The 19,092-nt window shown below is 54.9% G+C and overlaps 1 protein-coding gene across 2 annotated transcripts; it reads left to right on the top strand.

Moving 5' to 3' along the window:
* The first annotated feature begins 93 nt into the window (after nucleotides 1–93).
* On the top strand, nucleotides 94–17,743 carry NETO2 (neuropilin and tolloid like 2). 2 transcript variants are annotated; one of them, XM_036346706.1, is made up of 9 exons: nucleotides 94–297; nucleotides 6,693–6,749; nucleotides 7,219–7,359; nucleotides 8,992–9,240; nucleotides 10,400–10,444; nucleotides 10,526–10,653; nucleotides 11,883–12,111; nucleotides 15,901–16,014; nucleotides 16,908–17,743. In XM_036346706.1, the coding sequence occupies exons 1-9, from the start codon at nucleotides 264–266 to the stop codon at nucleotides 17,483–17,485; spliced, it is 1,575 nt and encodes a 524-aa protein (XP_036202599.1). In that variant the 5' UTR covers nucleotides 94–263; the 3' UTR covers nucleotides 17,486–17,743. The 2 variants fall into 2 exon arrangements, with proteins under 2 accessions (XP_036202599.1, XP_036202600.1); XM_036346707.1 differs by having other exon boundaries at nucleotides 10,400–10,423.
* Nucleotides 17,744–19,092: the final 1,349 nt, after the last annotated feature.

A 19,092-nucleotide genomic window follows, 5' to 3' on the forward strand; every position in this document is an offset into this window, starting at 1 on the left:
GGGCCGCACCGGGGCTGTCCCTCTCGCCCGCGCCGCTGGGCTCCGGGCCGGTCGATGGGACGGGGCGTGGGGAGGCCGGAGGCGGCGCCCGTATGGGGGGCTGGGGCCGGCGCGGGGCGCGGGGATGGCGCGCCGCGGGACCTGAGCGCAGCCCGCGGGGAGGCCGCCTGGTGGCCGCGATGGGCTCGGCGCGGGGCCGCCTACCAGCCGGGCCGTGAGCGCCGGCGCCTCGCCGCCGCCCGGCCCCGCGCGCCGCCGGGAACATGGCCCTGGAGCAGCTCGGCTCGATCCTCAAAGGTAAGCGCGGGGGCCGCGGGGCACGGCGCCCCCTGCGGGCCGAGGCCGGGCGGCGTCCCTCCGGCGCCCGCGCGCCTTTGTCTGCGGGCGGCGCGCGGGGCTCCGGGCCGGGGGACGGGGGACACGCAGCACCGAGCGGCGGGCGTCGCTCCACGAAGTTGTGGGGTTCGCGTCCGTGCGGCGCAGGCCGGGCTCCCCCGACAGGTGAAGACCCAGTCGGTGCACGCGAACGGCCGCGGCCGGTCTGCACGACCCGCGGGGGGCGCACGGCCTGCGCGCCCGGCCGGGTCCCACCTGCAGCGGCCGGAGGCTGCGGCACCACTGCGGCCCCGCCACCCGCTCGGCTCGGCTCGGCCCGGCCCCGCGCCGCCCGGACCCGGGCTCCGCCTGCCGCCGCGGCCGCGCTCCGCTGGGTCGGGGCCCGGAACCCCCCGGGCGGCCGCTCCGCCTCGGGGCTGGGGGCGTTTCCCATTCAGACGCGTGAGCGGAGGTCGCCGGGACCGCGATACAAAGTTGCCGCTGAAACTCGCACCGAATGAACCCCGTTTGCAGTCCTCGGGGGAGAACAGCCCACCGCGCGGGCTTCCCCTGATGATGGGGGTGCCGCCGAATAGCTCGGCATTTGCCACATTCTGGAATGCGCGCTCTCCCTCTCTCTCTCTTCCTTCCTTCCTCTCTCGCGCTCTCTCTAATCGGGGAAGGCGTGGAGAGTGGCATGTATCGGTGCCTTGGTGTTTGGGGTGCTGCTCCCCCTCCATGCCGACACTTTCCCTCCTCCGTCTTATCCGCAAACGCCGTGTGAGCCTGCGTTTCAGCCTGAGCGGGACACGCATTCTGCCCCGGCTCTGCCCGAGCTCGCCAGCCGCCGAGGTTTCGGTCACTGGACGCAAAGCGCTGACCTGCCGGGCTGTGTGCTCGGGGCCCGGTTCCTGCTCGGGTGACCGGGACCTTCCGGCCAGTGCCTAGGGCGCCCTCACTCTCACAGCCCCAGACGCTGGCCTGAGTCCCGTGGTTTCTCCCACCCGCCCCTCCTCGACTCCGTAGCCGCGGCTCGGGCATGAAGGTTTTGTTCTGCTCTTTTCAGAAGCTCCGTGCAGAGTGGGGTGCCGGCTGCTCGGGGCTCTCCCGGCGCCCGGTGGCGGCGGGTTGTCTCCTGCTGACAGTCCCTGTGCTGGTCCCGCGGCCAGTCCCTGGTTTGCTGCACAGCCTCGCAGGCAGAACTTGCAGAGACCGGGCTTGGAGGACAGGATCGCCCGGGGCTCCCGGAGGCGGGAGGATGGGGGGGGGGGGGGGGCGCCCGCGCCTGGCGCGTGGGTGCGCACTGCCCCCTCTGGCCGGTGCGTTCCGCTGCTGCCTTTCAGGAAAGGATTCCTTCCGTCCGGATGGCGACCGTGAGCTACGGGGAACACAGGGGAGCACAGCGTCGTACCCGGCTTTCCTCCGGTGCCGGTGCCCCGAGCGAGCCGCACGGTTTGCACGCGCCCAGCCTCGCTGGCGGCGGCTGCAGGCCCCTCGCCCGCCCGCCCGAGAGCAGGCTGTTAGGGCTCCTGCAGGCGATGCGCCTGCCGCTGTGGAGATGGGGATGGAGACAGCGGTCTGGAGAGGTTCGGGAGATTTTTTAAAAAGTGGATTCTGAGAAGGGAACCTGCGGGCACGGAGAAGCGAGAGTAAAATGTGTGTGCATCAGAGTAAGTGGGTGTGCATTAGGTTAGATGGATGTGCGTTCGAATAAGATGCATGTGTAGAGATCGGGGGAGACCGTGGTACAAAGTTGCCTCTGAAACCAGGACCGAATAAGCCGTATTTCCGGGCCTCGGAGGAGAACAGACCACCGGGAAGGGAAGGAAGGCGTCCCTTGTCCCTACTCCTGATTTTTTTAAAACCAAGTGCATGTGTTACCTATGCAAAAATGGGGTCCTTTAAATTTAAAAATTAAAAGGATTGGCGTCCCTCCGGTGCTGCCATCCGTTCTGTTAAATTGGGAGCGCTGCTCCGTAGCCTTCCCCACCCGTCACTCCTCGGTTACCGAGCCGTGGCTTGGAAAGGAAGGTTTTGTTTTGCTCTTTCCAAAATACAACGTGCAGGAGGCGAGGAAGTATCTTGGCAGCCTCCTGCGAGGGGATTGCTTCAGCGGCAGAGGTGCTAACGGGAAACAGTTGGTGGACGTTTGCATAATTATAGGCATCACCTACCCAGAGCCTGGCCAGGAACCTTGTGGTCAGTTTCTGCCACAACAAATCCATCTGGCCTTTCTGAGTGGGCTTCTGGGTGGAAGGTCATCTCTTCCAGAGGCCATGGCTTCTCTCTGTTCCGCTTTCAGCAGCGAGAACAGAAAGATCAGCTCTGGGCTGTCTCACCCTTCGCCCGATGGTTACAGCTCAGCGATGCGCTTTGAGTTGTCTGCGGTCGCTCCAGGCTTACAGCGTTTGACCGTTGGTCAGCGTGAAGCGTCGTCGTCTCGTGAGCTATTATATCGGGGTCGTAACTCACCGTTTCACAGTCCTTATTCATTCTGCACGCGGCCGCAGAATTCCATCACCTTCGTTACGGTGGAGCCTGTAGGCTGGGGCTAGATTTGCGATGTGATGAAACGTAAGTATCCCTTGGCACTAGGTCGGAAAAAGTCTTATGTGAGACTGTGACAAATGCCAGCCCCTGTCCGTTATTCTTCAGCCTCATGTCTGAGAAAGCAAACAAGGCAGAAATAAGTTCAGTACTGAAAAGCTGTGTCTTTCTCTTTAATTCATTGGGGTGACACCGTTTAATACAGTTATATCGGTTTCAGATGTACAGTCTGTATAACGTCCTCTGTGTGTTGTGTTGTGTTGTGTGTCCCCGCCCCAAGACAGGTCTCCTTCCATCGCTCCTTACCCCCTTTTACTTTCTTTCCGCCCCCCAGCCCCTTCCCCTCTGCCGATCAGCATACCCCTGTCTGTCTGTGAGTTTGGTGTTTTGTTGTTTTTGGGGGGGTGGGGGGAGTTGCTTTGCTTAATCCCTTCACCTTTTCTGCCCAGCCCCACATCCTACTCTGATCTGACAGCTGCCAGTTCTCTGTCCCTATGAGTCTGTTTCTATTTTGTTCATTAGGTTTCACGTGAGTGAGATCACATGGTGCTGGTCTTTCTCTGCCTGGCTTATGTCACTCAGCATAAGGCCCTCCGGGTCCCTCCACGCTGTCGCAAAGGGGAATAAGATTTCCTTCTTTTTTATGGCCGAGTAGTATTCCTCCTGTAACCGTACCACAGCTGTTTTATCCACTCACCTACGGACGGGCACCTGGGCTGCCTCCAAACCTTGGCTGTTGTAGATAAGGCTGCAGTGAACACAGGGGGCATAGATTCTTTCCCATCAGTGTCTCGGGTATCTTCGGATGTGTTCCCAGCAGTGGGATCGCTGGGTCATGAGGCAGTTCCATTTTGAATTTGCTGAGGAAACTCCAGGCTGCTTTCCACCATGGCTGCACCTGTCTGCATCCCGCCAGCAGGGCACAGGGCTCCCTCTCTCCACGTCCTCGCCAGCACTTGTCGTTTGTTCACTTACTGATGGTCGCCACTCCGACGGGAGCGGTGGTACCTCATCGTGGTTTTAATTTTCATCTCTCTGGTGATTCGTGGCGTTGTCTTTTCATGTCTCTTGGCACCTGTAGGTCCTCTTTGGAGAAGGGTCTATTCAGGCCCTTTGCCCGTCTGTTGTTGGGTTGTTTGGTTTTGTGGGGTTTGGTGTTGAGTTGTGTAAGTTCTGTATACATTTTGGACATTAAACCTTTATCAGATGTGTCACTGGCGAATATGTTCTCCCATGAGGGGCTTGTCTTTTCATTGTGTTGATGGTTTCCTTTGCTGTGCAAAAGCTTTTTAGTTTGATGTAGTCCCGTGTGTTTATTCTTCCTTTTGTTTCCCTGGCCCGAGGAGATGTATCAGAAAAGAATACATATATATATTGCTACAAGAAATTTTACTGCCTATATTTTCTTCTAGGATTTTTCTGGTTTCAAGTCTAGTACTGAAGTCTAATCTATTTTGAGTTTATTCTCGTGTCCAATTATCACAACAGCATCGATTGAATAGACCATCGTTACCCCATTGTGTGTTCTTGCCGCCTTTGTCGAGTATTAATTCGAGCATGAAGGCATGGCTTTATTCCTGGGCCCCCTATTCTGTCCGCTTGATCTACTGATTTGATGCCAGTGCCGGGCTGTTTGGTACCAGGTAGTGTGATGCCTCCACCTGCGTTCTTTTATCTCAGGATTGCTGTGGCTGTCCGGGGGCTCCTGGGGCTCCACGTCCGCTTTTGGAATATTTGTTCCAGTTCTGTGAAATGCGCCATTGGTGTCTTGATAGGCATGGCGGTGGATCTATAGTCGCTGTGGGCCGTGTGGACATTTGATGATGTCGAGTCTTCCTACCCGTGAACACCGCACATGCTCCCACTCAGCTGTATCTTCTTCAGTTTCTTTCTGTTTTCTTTTTTTTAAAATATATTTTATTGATTTTTCACAGAGAGGAAGGGAGAGGGATAGAGAGTTAGAAACATCGATGAGAGAGAAGCATCGATCAGCCGCCTCCTGCACACCCCCCACTGGGGATGTGCCCGCAACCCAGGTACATGCCCCCAACCGGAATCGAACCCGGGACTCCTCAGTCCCCAGGCCGATACTCTATCCACTGAGCCACACCGGCCAGGGCTTCAGTTTCTTTTTGTTTTTGTTCGGTTGGTTGGTTTGGTGTGTGTGTGTGTGTGTGTGTGTGTGTGTGTGTGTGTGTGTGTTGTTTGTGCTTTTTATGCACCTGTAAATGGGGTTGTTTTCTTAGGCTCCCTTTCTAATAGTTCCGTTTTGATCTATGAAGACGCAGCTGAGCCGGCCGGCGTGGCTCGGTGGCTGAGTGTCGAGCTGGTCAGGGCTTATGCCCCAGTTACAGGTCCATCCCAATAGGGGGCGTGCAGGAGGCAGCCAATCAGTGATTCTCTCTCCTCATTGATGTTTCTCTCCCTCTCCCTCCCTCTCTCTGAAAATCACTTAAAACATGTTTTTTAAAAGTCAATAAAAGGCTCTTCCAAACATAAAGTAACTCGTTGTTGATTGAGCCTCAGAAACGTTCAACACGGGGAGAAAGAAAGAGCTTCATTTTCTCCTACGCTAGCCTTTGTCGGCTTCGTGCGACACAGCCATAGGCGCCTTGCGCTGATTCTGGGAGACTGCTGCCCCCTTCCTTCCGCCTTCGTTAGGAATGTTCCCTCACGTCCGATCATCTCGTTGAATTTTTGCTGGCGTGCTTCGGTGCGGAGCTAGCCATAAAGCCTGGAGCTCCTGGGGATGGACTGAAGTGCCTACGGGAATAATCAGGGTCAGCAAAACTTGTAAAAAGAAAAAACAAGTATGTGTTCTTTGAACGCATCATAAATTAAAACACGCTTTCCACGCCGTGTAATCTCAGGGCTCGGGTACCCGAGCACATTGCCAGGCATCTTGTGCTTGGGTTGTCTTCAGTGTCGGGTAGTTCATTGGAACATATCATCTCGCCCTTAAAAACCCTGAACCCAGCAAAGCGCAGCCCGGATCTTCACTGACACTCGCCACAGTAACGGCCGCATTTGCACAAAGTCCTGGGCCGAGGCCCATGTCGAAATACGTGCGGTGCTTTCACCACATGTATTTATGCAAGAAAATCAAATGGTAAAAATGACTGGCCTACGCAACAAATTGAAAGGAAAAAAATGAAAAGGAATGTGAAGAGAAAACTTATCTTTAAACTTCTTGTGGGATCAAGATATTGACAGCTGTGTCCATCAGCAGCAGATTCCCGCTGGCCAGTGTGGCTCAGTGGCTGAACAAGACACATGATGAACCAGGAGGTGGTGGTTCGATTCCTGGTCAGGACACGTGTCCTGGTTTTGGGCTTTATCCCCAGTGTGGGGCGTGCAGGAGGCAGCCGATCAAAGATTCTCTCTCATCGTTGATGTTTCTACCTCTCTCCCCCTCTCCCTTCCCCTCTGAAATCAATAAAAATATATTTAAGAAAATATTTTTATTTAAAAAAAAGAAATTTTTATTGGTTTCAGAGAGGAAGGGCGAGGGAGAGAGAAACATCCATGATGAGAGAGAATCATGGATCGGCTGCCTCCTGCACGCCCCACACTGGGGATCGAGCCCACAACCCGGGCCTGTGCCCTGACCGGGAATCGAACGGTGACCTCCTGGTTCATAAGTCAATGCTCAAGCACAGAGCCACGCCAGCTGGGCTTAATAAAAAAAAATTTTTAATTTTTAAATCTTGAGAGCAAATGTAAGAAACAATGGTTTTCGTTCCTCTTTCATCATCTGATCTCCCTCATAAACTGAGCGAAACATGACATAGGTCCGACGTTTTAACGCGTCTCCTCTGTCCTCCCTCCAGTGCTGCTGATCACGGTGCTGGTGGTGGAGGGGATCGCCGTGGCCCAGAAGCCCCCAGGTAAGGTGCTCAGGGGCCCCTCCCCTGAACGGATGGTGGGGGGCTCACCTGGAAGGATCGCAGCCCGTGGGGACCCCTTCCGTCCTCCCTCGGGCTGTGCCCATGACCTCGGGCTCCCTCTAGCCCTCAGCCTGGGTTTCACGGGCTGAGCCGCAGGCAGCCAGAGTCTATTGTCGGCGGCAAGCGTAGCCCGGAGACACGGGACACACGGCGTCCCCAGCGGCCTGGCTCGCCCCGCATCCACCCGACCGTTACTTGGGGCTCGCGTTTTATCGCCAGGCGGAAGTCAGCGTCCGTTTCCCCGTTAGACTCATTTCCGGCGTCTCCCTCGGAGCCCCTGGGCCCGGGCCGTGGGCGGTGCTGGTGGGCGCTGCCTGGAAGGGCCAGGGTGTGGGTGCCGGCGGGCAGTGGGGCGGGAGAGGAGGCGCCCTCTTGCTGTGCCGGCTGCTCTGACCTCTGTTCCCGTCAGATGGACAGAACATTGGGGTCAGGGCTGTGGCTGGCACCCATTGCGGCATCTGGGTTCGAACCAGCAATGGAGGCCACTTCGCTTCACCGAGTTACCCCGAACCGTACCCGCCCAACAAGGAGTGCATCTACGTTTTGGAAGGTATTTGCCCGATTTCTATCTTTTTATTCAGGGCCTTTTTACTTTTCTTCTTTTTTTTTTTTTTAATTCTCACCTGAGGATATTTTTCCATTGATTTTTAGGAAGAGTGGATGAAAGAGGGAAAGACAGAGAGAAACATCGATGTGAGAGAAACATGTCGATTGGTTGCCTCCTGCACACTCCCTGACCAGGGCCCGGGCTGGGGAGGAGGGAGGAGCCTGCAACCGAGGTACATGGCCTTGAGCAGAATCGAACCCGGGACGCTTCAGTCCACAGGCCAACGGTCTATCCACGAAATACAGCGGCCAGAGACTTTTCACTTTTCTGGTAAAACTAAATCCATTGGCTAAAATGCCCTGTTTTAAAAAATTTGAGTCCTAACCAGTTTGGCTCAGTGGATAGAGCAGCGGTTCTCAACCTGTGGGTCACGACCCTTTCACAGGGGTCGCCTAAGACCATCGGAAAACACATATATAATTACATATTGTTTTTGTGATTAATCACTATCCTTTAATTATGTTCAATTTGTAACAATGAAAATACATCCTGCATATCAGATATTTACATGACGATTCATAACAGTAGCAAAATTACAGTTATGAAGTAGCAACGAAAATAATTTTATGGTTGGGGGTCACCACCACATGAGGAACTGTCTTAAAGGGTCGCGGCCTTAGGAAGGTTGAGAACCACTGGGATAGAGCATCGGTCTGCAGACTGAAGGGTCCCAGGTTCGATTCCGGGCAAGGGCATGTACCTTGGTTGCAGGCACATCCCCCAGGAGGCAGCTGATCGATGTTTCGCTCTCATCTATGTTTCTAACTCTCTATCCCTCTCCCTTCCTCTCTGTAAAGAATCATCAATAAAATATATTTAAAAATTTTTTTGAACAAAATTCAACACGTATCTGAACTGAACTCCAGTAATGCATACATATTCCTGAACGCGGAACACATCACCAAGGCAACAGTTGCAATGACAGGAAGTTGGAATCTCTAAGACAGCGCCGTGCAGCCAGCTGCCCCGTGTGGCTGAGAAATGCCTCCCTTACCAAGCTTCGTGCCGCTCATGTCCTCGGATCCACTGGCCGTTCATCCCGAGTTTCTGTTCATGGTGCATTGTAGTCGTGAACCAGACGTTAGCTTCTCGACTCTCCCTTTACTTGGCCTCTGGTTTTAGTCAGCTGCCCGCCTCTCACTCGTTTCCTCGGCAGCGGAGGCCCAGGGGGAGGGTCCCGCCGCCCCCAAGCAGCATCGCTGTCCGGTGAAATGAACACTGTGAATTTTATGTGTAACGTTCTCCTTACGCCCCTCGCGGCCTGTCCCACTAGGCCAGTGATGGCGAACCTTTTGAGCTCGGCGTGTCAGCATTTTGAAAAACCCTAACTTCACTCTGGGGCCGTGTCACATATAGACATTTTTTGATCTTTGCAACCATAGTAAAACAAACTTATATTTTTGATATTTATTTTATACATTTAAATGCCATTTAACAAAGAAAAATCAACCAAAAAAATGAGTTCGCGTGTCACCCCAGACACGGGTGTCATAGGTTCGCCATCCCTGCACTAGAGCGAGGACAGCCCTGCTCTGGCGCGCGCGTGGCCCTGACTGGCGCGCTCTCTCCTCCCAGCGGCACCCCGGCAAAGGATCGAGCTGGCCTTCGACGAGCACTTCTACATCGAGCCCTCGTTCGAATGCCGCTTTGACCACCTGGAGGTTCGCGACGGGCCCTTCGGCTTCTCTCCGCTCATCAACCGGTTCTGCGGCGTGAAGAGCCCTCCGCTGATCCGATCCACGGGGCGCTTCATGTGGGTCAAGTTCAGTTCCGACGAAGAACTGGAAGGAATGGGATTCCGAGCAAAGTACTCGTTTATTCCAGGTAACGAGCCGGTTTTCCCCCCGGGAGGCCTCCCCGCCGTGGGCCTCCGTCGGCTAGAACTGCGCCCACTCAGTCGGGTTAACACTAGGACCGCAGAGCCCTGTCCGCCGCGAACGTGCGCCAGTTCCCGCTGGGGACACGGGGATACGGGTCACCCGCCGTCTGCCAGGAGCCACGAGCTGACACGGTGACCGGGCAACGCGGTGCCGCAAGTGTGCGGTCTCTGGTTCCACTAGGTTTCGTGCCAGAAATTTGTTACTTGATAAAAATGAAGCCTGACCTATGTGGCTCTGTGATTGTCACAAAGTCGCAGTTCGATTCCCGGTCAGGGCGCAGGCCCGGGTCGCGGGCTCCATCCCCAGCGTGGGGCGTGCAGGAGGCAGCCGGTCCGCGATTCTCTCCCATCATGGACGTGTCTCTCTCCCTCTCCCTTCCTCTCTGACATCAATACAAATATATATGTTTTTAAGTCTGTGCATTATCACTGAAAACATTGATGCTCTCGGTGAACATGCGCATAAGGAACAGTGGTCTCTAGTCCCACCAGGAAGCTTTCTCTCAAACTGTTACTAAATGTGGCAGCTGTTACTAAGTATAGCGTCTGTTACTAAATGTAGCAGCTGTTACTGTAGCATCTCTTACTGTAGCATCTGTTACTAAATATAGCATCTGTTACTAAATGTAGCAGCTGTTACTAAGTATAGCGTCTGTTACTAAATGTAGCAGCTGTTACTAAGTATAGCGTCTGTTACTAAATGTAGCAGCTGTTATTAAATATAGCGTCTGTTACTACACGTAGCATCTGTTACTAAATGTACCATCTGTTACTGTAGCATCTGTTACTGTAGCATCTGTTACTAAATATAGCATCTGTCACTAAATGTAGCATCTGTTATTAAATGGAGCATCTGTTACTAAATGTAGCAGCTGTTACTAAATGGAGCATCTGTTTCTAAATGGAGCATCTGTCACTAAATGTAGCATCTATTACTGTAGCGCCTGTTACTAAATGTAGCAGCTGTTACTAAATGTAGCGCCTGTTACTAAATGTAGCAGCTGTTACTAAATGTAGCGCCTGTTACTAAATGTAGCGTCCGCCATAGTAGGTGACTCCCCACTGTCTCAAAATGCCACTGACGTCTCCTCTTTTCTGTTGCAGATCCAGACTTTACTTACCTCGGAGGTATTTTAAGCCCCATCCCAGGTTTAGTATCTGCCTCTTTTTCCTCCTGGCGCCTCTGATCCGCCCGCGTTCCCGTTGAACGTGCTCCTCTCTCCCTTCCAGACTGCCAGTTCGAGCTCTCGGGGGCCGACGGCGTCGTGCGGTCCAGCCAGGTGGAGCAGGAGGAGAAGACGAAGCCCGGCCAGGCGGTGGACTGCATCTGGACCATCCGGGCCACCCCGAGGGCCAAGGTGCGGCTGCGTGCGAGGCACGGGGAGGCCGTAAGGGCGCCTCCCGTGAGGTGCAGTTTGGGTTTGTGCAAGCACTTACTGATTACATAAACCGATGTTACCACTTTATTTTGGTTCCCTTATGACAGTGGTTCTCAACCTTCTGGCCCTTTAAATACAGCTCCTCATGCTGTGACCCAACCATAACATTATTTTCGTTGCTATGTCATCACTGTCATGTTGCTACTGTTATGAATCGTCATGTAAATATCTGATCTGCAGGATGGTCTTAGGCGACCCCTGTGAAAGGGTCGTTCGACCGCCAGAGGGGTCGCGACCCACAGGTTGAGAACCGCTGCCTTATGAGATACCAGCCTTAGCTAGATAAGCAACAGTGTCAATTTCAGGAGTAGCACACATATGCAGTAAGACTCTTATTTTACGATTCTTAAAGTCTGTGGATTCCTAATTCAAGAGTGCACGTATTGATCAGGATGCTCACAGATTCATTTAAAAAGTTTGATGACCCTGGCGGGGTGGCTCAGGTGGCTGGAGCTTCACCCCGTACACCAAAAGGTTGGGGGGTCGATTCTCAGTCAGGGCACACACCGAAGTTGCTAGTTTGATCCCCAGCTGGGGCACGTATTCGAGGCAACCGATCGATGTTTCTCTCTCACATCGATGTGTGTTTTTCTCTCTCCCCCTCCCTTCCTCTCTCTCTCTCTAAAATCAATTAAAACATCCTCAGGTGAGGATTTAAAAAAAAACTTTAAGTTTTGTGCGGAAAAATGGATCACAAGGAGTTAGAGTGTCCTGTCACAGGTCTCAGAGTTGTGAGGCCAAACCCCAACGCAGCAAATCTCAGGCCCCTGTTCGCACCCCCATCCCCCTGCCCACCCCCACCCGGCTAGTCACAGACTTTCCCCGGAAAGTTCCGCGGGGAAGGGGGTTTTAAGTAACTGACAGATGGAGGTTGGTGGCTAACTACTCCTGCTTTTCGCTTCTAGGAATTTCAACAGTTAAACTGATAGGTAACGTGTATTTCTGTTAAAAGAGAAAAGAGAGAGAGAGAAGCATCGACTTCCTGTTCCACTTCTCATCCCCTCATTGGTAGATTCTTGCCTGTGCCCTGACCAGGGCTCGAGCCCACAGCCTTGGCGATGTCGGGCGATGCTCTCAGCGGCCGAGCCACCCGGCCGGGGCGCCGGGGCCTGGTAAGAGCCGAGTGTCCCTTTGTGTGACCGTCACAGATCTACCTGCGGTTCCTGGATTACCAGATGGAGCATTCCAACGAGTGCAAGAGGAACTTCGTCGCCATCTACGACGGGAGCAGTGCGATCGAGAACCTCAAGGCCAAGTTCTGCAGCACGGTGGCCAACGACGTCATGCTCCAGACCGGCGTGGGGGTGATCCGCATGTGGGCGGACGAGGGCAGCCGGCTCAGCAGGTTCCGGATGCTCTTCACCTCCTTCGTGGAGCGTAAGTGAGCGGCCCCTGTCGAGTGAGGTCGCTGGCATCGTTTTCATTCATTCACAGGACAGTCGTTGAGCATCTCCTTTCTTTTTTCTTTTTTCTTTTTTTTTTTTAATATATTTTACTGATTTTTTACAAAGAGGAAGGGAGAGAGATAGAGAGTTAGAAACATCGATCAGCCGCCTCCTGCACATCTCCTACTGGGGATGTGCCCGTAACCCAGGTACATGCCCTTGACCGGAATCGAACCTGGGACCTTTCAGTCCGCAGGCCGACGCTCCATCCACTGAGCCAAACCGGTTTCGGCTTTTCTTTTCTTTTCTTTTCTTTTCTTTTCTTTTCTTTTTTTAAATATATTTTTATTGATTTCAGAGAGGAAGGGAGAGGGAGAGAGAGAGAGAGAAACACCAATGATGAGAGAGAATCACGGACCGGCTGCCTCCTGCACGCCCCACACTGGGGATCGAGCCTGCAACCCGGGCCTGTGCCCTGACTGGGAATCGAACCGTGACCTCCTGGTTTGTAGGTCGATGCTCAACCACTGAGCCACGCCGGCCGGGCATGGCGCGTCCCCATGGCAGCTCACAGGATGTAGAAATAACTGAGTCTTAGTCCCTCCTCTCAGGGAGCGGACTGTGTGGGTGAAGCGGCCGTGTCGATACAGGAGGTGCTGCCCGCCTCGGGAAGTAGTGAGCACACGGTCGGGAGAGCAGAGAGGGGAGACTCCTTTCGAGATTTTCAAAATTAAAAATGATGATCAGGCCCGGCCGGCGTGGCTCAGTGGTTGAGCGTCGACCTAGGAACCAGGAGGTCACGGTTCGATTCCCGGTCAGGGCACAGGCCGGGGTTGTGGGCTCCATCCCCAGTGTGGGGGGTGCAGGAGGCAACCCATCCATGATTCGCTCTCATCGTGGATGTTTCTGTCTCTCTCTCCCTCTCCCTTTCTCTCTGAAATCAACAAAAAATATATTTAAATTTTAAAAATGCTGCAGAAACCCAGATCCCTGTCTCGGAGCTCCACCCCTGGGAGGGAGGGAGGAAGGGAGGGAAAGGAGGAGGGAGGACACCCCTGTGCGTTTGCCTCGCCTGAACTTCCATCCCCACCAGAGGGCTGTCTGCCGGCTCCTCGACAACGAGCTGACTGTTTTCCTCTCTGATGACTAACACGTCTCCGGAGGCGCCGCAAATACCCTTGAGCCCCAGGATCTCAGCTCCGGGATCTCAGCGCCACTCACGGTTTCTGCCCGAGCATCACGCTGTGGCGTCCACCTGGGGCGGCCCTCCGCCTCCTTCCTTCCCCAGGTCACTGTCCGTTCCCTCTGAGGGAGCTGGTCCCCCTCCTCACTTCCTCAGCTTTTATCCAGGGCGGACTCATGGCTGTTTATTTTCACCCCATTAATGTCCTCATGATGCACGGAAAGCACATGGCTCTGCAGTACGTTACTGTCGCTCAGGGTCCCCGCGTTGGCCTCCTGGGCCCTTTCCATAAGCCACGGCGGTTTAAGCTCTTGCTTCCTTACGTCACAGTAAAAACCTGGCTCGGTGGTTGAGCGTCGACCTATGAACCAGGAGGTTCCGGTTCGATTGCCGATCAGGGCACAGGCCCGGGTGGCGGGCTCCATCCCCAGTGGGGGGCGCGCAGGAGGCAGCCGGCCCATGATTCTCTCTCCTCATTGCTGGTTCTATTTCTCCCTTCGTCTCTGAAATCAATAAAAATACATATTTTTTTAAAAATAAAAACAACAAACAACCTGGCTCCCCTTCCCCACCGGAGTTCACCGTTCAGTCCCGGGACAACGTAAGGGCTTTCCGAGCAGCTCCCCGCGTCCCGGCAAATGCGTCCCCGCGGAGCAGGTCGGTGATAGCCTAACTGTGGACCCGCTTCGCCAGCCCCCCTTTCCCGAGGCTGTAGGATGCGCCTGTAACCCATTCAGGTTCAGTTGTGACTGTTTCCGCTCCGTGTCACCTTCCCCGCCCACATCACGGTTACCGTCATTTGTTCTTTGGGGAGCAAGAGGAGTATGACCGTTGTCCCGCCTCACCTCCCTGTCCCGGCCCCGCCCATCCGGCAGCCTCCCCTCGCACTCTCTGTAGAGTAGCTGTGTTCTAGTATCTTCTCTCTCTACACTAACGGTGTCTCCATTCGAACCAATCTCATAAGGACACAGGCGAAGGGCCTCTTCCAGCGAAATCCTTACCCGGATCACAGCCACACACTCCACGGAGGCTGCTGCCCGGGCGGTTCCATGTCCCAGGTCAGCGCTCCCCCGCGGACGGGGAGGGCGCCCCCCTCCAGAGCACGGCGTGTGGGGGCGAAGCATCCCCTAAGTCTGTAAAACCAAAGTGCCAGCCCAGCCGGTTGCGCAGTGGTTAGAGCATCGACCTACAGACCGAGGGGTCGCAGGTTCGATTCCAGGTCAAGGGCACGTACCCCGATGGCAGTTTCCCCAGCTCCAGTAGAGGCACGTGCGGGAGGCAACCAGACAACCAGACGATGTGTCTCTCTCACATCAATGTTTCTCTCTCTCTCTCTATTTTCCCTCCCCCCTCTCCCCTCCTTTCCACTCTCTGGAAATCAATGCAAAAAATATCCTCAGGTGAGGATTAGAAAAAAGACAAAAAAACAAAAGTTCCGGTTTGAAGGCTCCTGATAAACACGGAGCGCTCCAGCCGCGCGATCTGTGCTGTCGCTAATCGGGGCTCAGTGCCGCCTCTGCCCTCGTCTGGCCGTCCTGCGTCTGCGAGAGTGGCCCGAGCCCAGGAGACGTTTATACTCGGGGCCCAGTTCTGCTCGGAGACTCACTCCCTACCCGCCCACCCGAGATCGCAGCCGAGACGGGAATAGCCCAGCTCGGGAAGTGCCGGAACCGACCGGCTGTCAGAATGGGCCCACGGCTCCCCGCCCCGAGTCCCACGCGCACTCTGTAAGGGCGGCTGTGGGTTTAGGCAAGGAACTTCTAGGACTGGCAGTGTGAAAGCTGGGGAGAGGTTTTTGTTAGAATAAGCCCATAATGCCATTTCCAGTGACCTGCAGCCTGCAGGCCCCCTGCGGGCGTGGTTGAAGGACAGCCGTCTTTCAGCATCATCACAAGCGGGGCTGAGCCCTAGCTGGTTTGGCTCAGTGGATAGAGCGTCGGCCTGCAGACTGGAGGGTCCCAGGTTCAATTCCAGTCAAGGGCACATGCCTGGGTTTCGGGCTCCATCCCCAGTAGGGGGTGTGCAGGAGGCAGCCGATCAATGATTCTCTCCCATCATTGATGTTTCTATCTCTCTCTCTCCCTGTCCTTTCCTCTCTGAAATTAATCTGGGGTACTCACAGGCTCAATGCACCAGATCTTAAAATTCTAAAAATAAAAAAAAAGAAAGTGGGGCTGAGCCCTGGCCGGTGTGGCTCAGTGGATAGAGTGCTGGCCCGCAGACTGAAGGGTCCAGTCAAGGTCACGTACCTCAGTTGCAGGCTCCTCCCCAGCCTGCCCCCCCCCTCCCCCCCGCCAGGGCGCATGCAAGAGGCAGCCAATGAATGTGTTTCTCTCATCGATGTTTCTCTCTGTCTTCCACTCTCTCTAAAAATCAATGGAAAAGTACCCTCGGGTGAGGATTAAGAGAAAAGAAAATAAATAAATGAAGTTTGCATGTGGTCAGCGGGGAGCGCCGCCCGCCCGCCTGCCTGGCTGTGGGGTGCAGAGGTTCTTCCCGGGAAGGCCTCCGCGGTAGCAGCGGCAGCGAGTGCCAACCCCTGGGGATGCGCTCACTCTGTACTTCGCGTTCTTAGCAACGTTTCCTTTCGCCCCACAGCTCCCTGCACCGGCAGCACCTTCTTCTGCCACAGCAACATGTGCATCAACAACTCGCTGGTCTGTAACGGCGTTCAGAACTGCGCGTACCCGTGGGACGAGAATCACTGCAAAGGTGAGTCCGCGCGGGGGCCCGCCTTCCCGGGAGGAGTGGCCATCGCCGTCCACTAAATGGTGTTTATTGCTTTTTAGAGAGAGGAAGGAAGAGAGGGGGAGAGAGAGATTGATCAATCAGTTGCCTCCTGCACGCCCCCCACTGGGCACATGCCTGGGTTGTGGGCTCCATCTCCAGTAGGGGGCATGCAGGAGGCAGCTGATCAATGATTCTTTCTCATCAATGTTTTTATCTCTCTCCCTTCCTCTTTCTCTAAAACCAATTTTTTAAAAATTTTAAAAAAAAAAAGCCCTGGCTGATGTGGCTCAGTAGATAGAGCGTCGGCCTGTGAATTGAGGGGCCCCGGGTTCGAGTCCGGTCAAGGGCACATGCCCGGGTTGCGGACTCGAGCCCCCGTAGTGAGCGTACAGGAGGCAGCCCATCAATGATTCTCATCATTAATGTGTGTGTGTCTCTCTCCTCTCCTCTCCCTTCCTCTCTGAATTCAGTAAAAATACATTTTTTTAAATTAAAAAAAAAGAAAACAACCCTAATTTTAAATTGTATTATCTGTGGTGTATGTATTTGACCCAAACGTCCCCTAAAAGCACTTTCCTGGTCTGTGATAAGCTCCCTTTTTTTTTTTTAATACTAAGGTTTTTAAAATATTTGTATTGATTTCAGAGAGGAGGGGAGAGGGAGAGAGAGAATTATGGACCGACTGCCTCCTGCACGCCCCGCACTGGGGATGGAGCCTGCAACCCGGCCTGTGCCCTGACCGGGAATCGAACCCTGACCCCCTGGTTCATGGGTCGCCGCTCAACCCCTGAGCCTCCGGGCGGGCGGGCGGGCGGGCGGGCGGCCGGTGCCGGGCTCCTTCCCGCGCTGAGGGCCCGCACGCGTCTCTCCCGCAGAGAAGAAGAGGGCCGGCCTCTTCGAGCAGATGACGCGGACCCACGGCACCATCATCGGCGTGGCGGCGGGCGTGGTGCTGGTGCTGCTCGTGGTGTCGGTGCTGGTGCAGGTGAAGCAGCCGCGGAAGAAGGTGCTGGCCTGCAAGGCGGCCTTCCACAAGCCGGGCTTCCAGGAGGCGTTCGACCCGCCGCACTACGAGCTGTTCTCGCTGCGCGACAAGGAGCTGGCGGCCGAGCTGGGCGAGCTGGGCGAGGAGCTGGACGGCTACCGGCCGCTGCGCCGCGCCTCCTCCGCCTCGCGCTGCGTGCACGAGCACCACTGCGGGGCGGCGCCGGGCAAGCCGGGCAGGACCGACCTGGCGGCCGCCGTGGAGCTGCCCTTCCGCAACGACTTCGCGCCGCCGCCGCCCATGACGACCTTCAACAGCACCTTCCCCAAGACCCGCTGCGCCTTCCCGCCCGCGCGCCCGGGCCCCGAGCCGGCGCGCGAGGACCGCGTGATGGAGGAGCTGCCCTGCGAGATCTACGCGCGCGGCCGCGACGACTCCGCGCAGGCGTCCATCTCCATCGACTTCTAACCCCCCCACCCCCAGCTCACCTCCGCCCCCCTCGCCAGGGACCCCCCTCGCCAAGGACGTGCGCACACGGCCCCAGCGCATCCACGTCTCCAACCCTTTCCTCCTCTCCAAGCGTCCAAGACTTGCACCTCCCGGCCCCCTGTCCTAACAGTGACTTTGTTTTTTTGTGGTTTTTTAAAAATATATTTGTATTGATTTCAGTGAGGAAGGGAGAGAGAGAGAAGCATCAGTGATGAGAGGGAATCATCGATAGGCTGCCTCCTGCACGCCCCCCACTGGGGATCGAGCCTGCAACCTGGGCCTGTGCCCTTGACCTGAATAGAACCCGGGATCCTTCAGTCCGCGCGCCTGTGCTCTACCCACTGAGCCACACCGGCTAGGGCGACTTTTTTTTATATGTATATTTTTATGGATCTCAGAGAGGAAGGGAGAGAAAGAGAGGCGCATCAATGACCAGAGAGAATCCCCCCACGGGGCATGGAGCCTGCAGCCCGGGCCTGTGCCCTGGCCGGGAATCCAACCGCAACCTGGTTCATGGGTGGACACACAACACTGAGCCACACTGGCCAGCGGGAATCTGGACATAGCTCTGTCAAGATCTTGGTCCCCCAAGAAGTTTAAAGATAAGATTTCTCTTCACATTCCTTTTTTTTTTTCCTCCTTTCAACTTGTTGCGTAGGCCACTCATTTTTACCATTTCATTTTCTGACATAAGTACATGTGGTGAAAGCACCTCACATATTTCGACATGGGCATCGGCCCAGGACTTTGTCCAAATGCAGCCGTTACTGTGGCGAGGGTCAGTGAAGACCCGGAGTCATGCTTCACCCATCTGTCCCTTCCTGACAATTCCTCTGTCGCCGCCTTTTAATTTCCGGATCCTCGGTCTTTATTTTCTGTGGGAAGCAGATGAAAGGGTGTCATTTATCGCCTGAAAGTCATGTTTTGTCTTCGTTCTATTATAGTCCAAGATTTCGCAATTCTGCCAGTTATGACTAAACCCTTGAAAAAGATGAAGGCGTCTAGAAATCCTTTGAAATGTCCCCAATTTGGTTCCCATTCGCCCCTGTGAGCACAGAGTCGCTTCCTCCCGTGGGGGAAAGGCCCGGAATGTTCCTCCTCTCCGGATGCGTTCCCCCTTATGTTCATGAAGAGACCACTTAGCTCCCTCTGTCCGAGCTCCTCTCCCAGCACATGGTAACCAGGGCTGCACGACGTTCAAGGAAAACGCAGAAGCTGTAGAAGCCTTCAGACCACGTCTTTCTTGGGACAAGACATTTTTCTAGTTCTTACCAAGAATCACAACTCCCACCATTTTTTTTAAATGCACTTTTGACCCGATGGTGTTTTTTTTATTTTATGGAATAGACACAATCATTTATAAACACGATACAGAAACTCCTTGCGTTCATTCAGGCTTTTTGATATTATCTAATGCTGTCCGAGCTTTCTTACGTCCAGATTAGAGACTCCCGGGCCGGATGCCTGTCGCTGCGCGCGTTCCCACGTGGATGGCTCCCGGCAAGGGCCAGGTGCGCTCTAAGTCCCTGTAAAGACCTTGGTCGTCGTACATACCCTGTTGGTTTCCTTGCGTCGTTGCGTTTGGT

Source organism: Myotis myotis, unplaced genomic scaffold (genome assembly GCF_014108235.1).
Source record: "Myotis myotis isolate mMyoMyo1 unplaced genomic scaffold, mMyoMyo1.p scaffold_m19_p_19, whole genome shotgun sequence".
Lineage (NCBI taxonomy): Eukaryota > Metazoa > Chordata > Mammalia > Chiroptera > Vespertilionidae > Myotis > Myotis myotis.

Coding starts and splice junctions, on each gene's coding strand:
- NETO2 (XM_036346706.1), top strand. CDS start 264: ATGGCCCTGGAGCAGCTCGGCTCGATCCTCAAAG. Junction 9,241..10,399: donor AAAGTACTCGTTTATTCCAG/GTAACGAGCCGG, acceptor TTTCTGTTGCAG/ATCCAGACTTTACTTACCTC. Junction 10,654..11,882: donor GGGCCACCCCGAGGGCCAAG/GTGCGGCTGCGT, acceptor TGACCGTCACAG/ATCTACCTGCGGTTCCTGGA.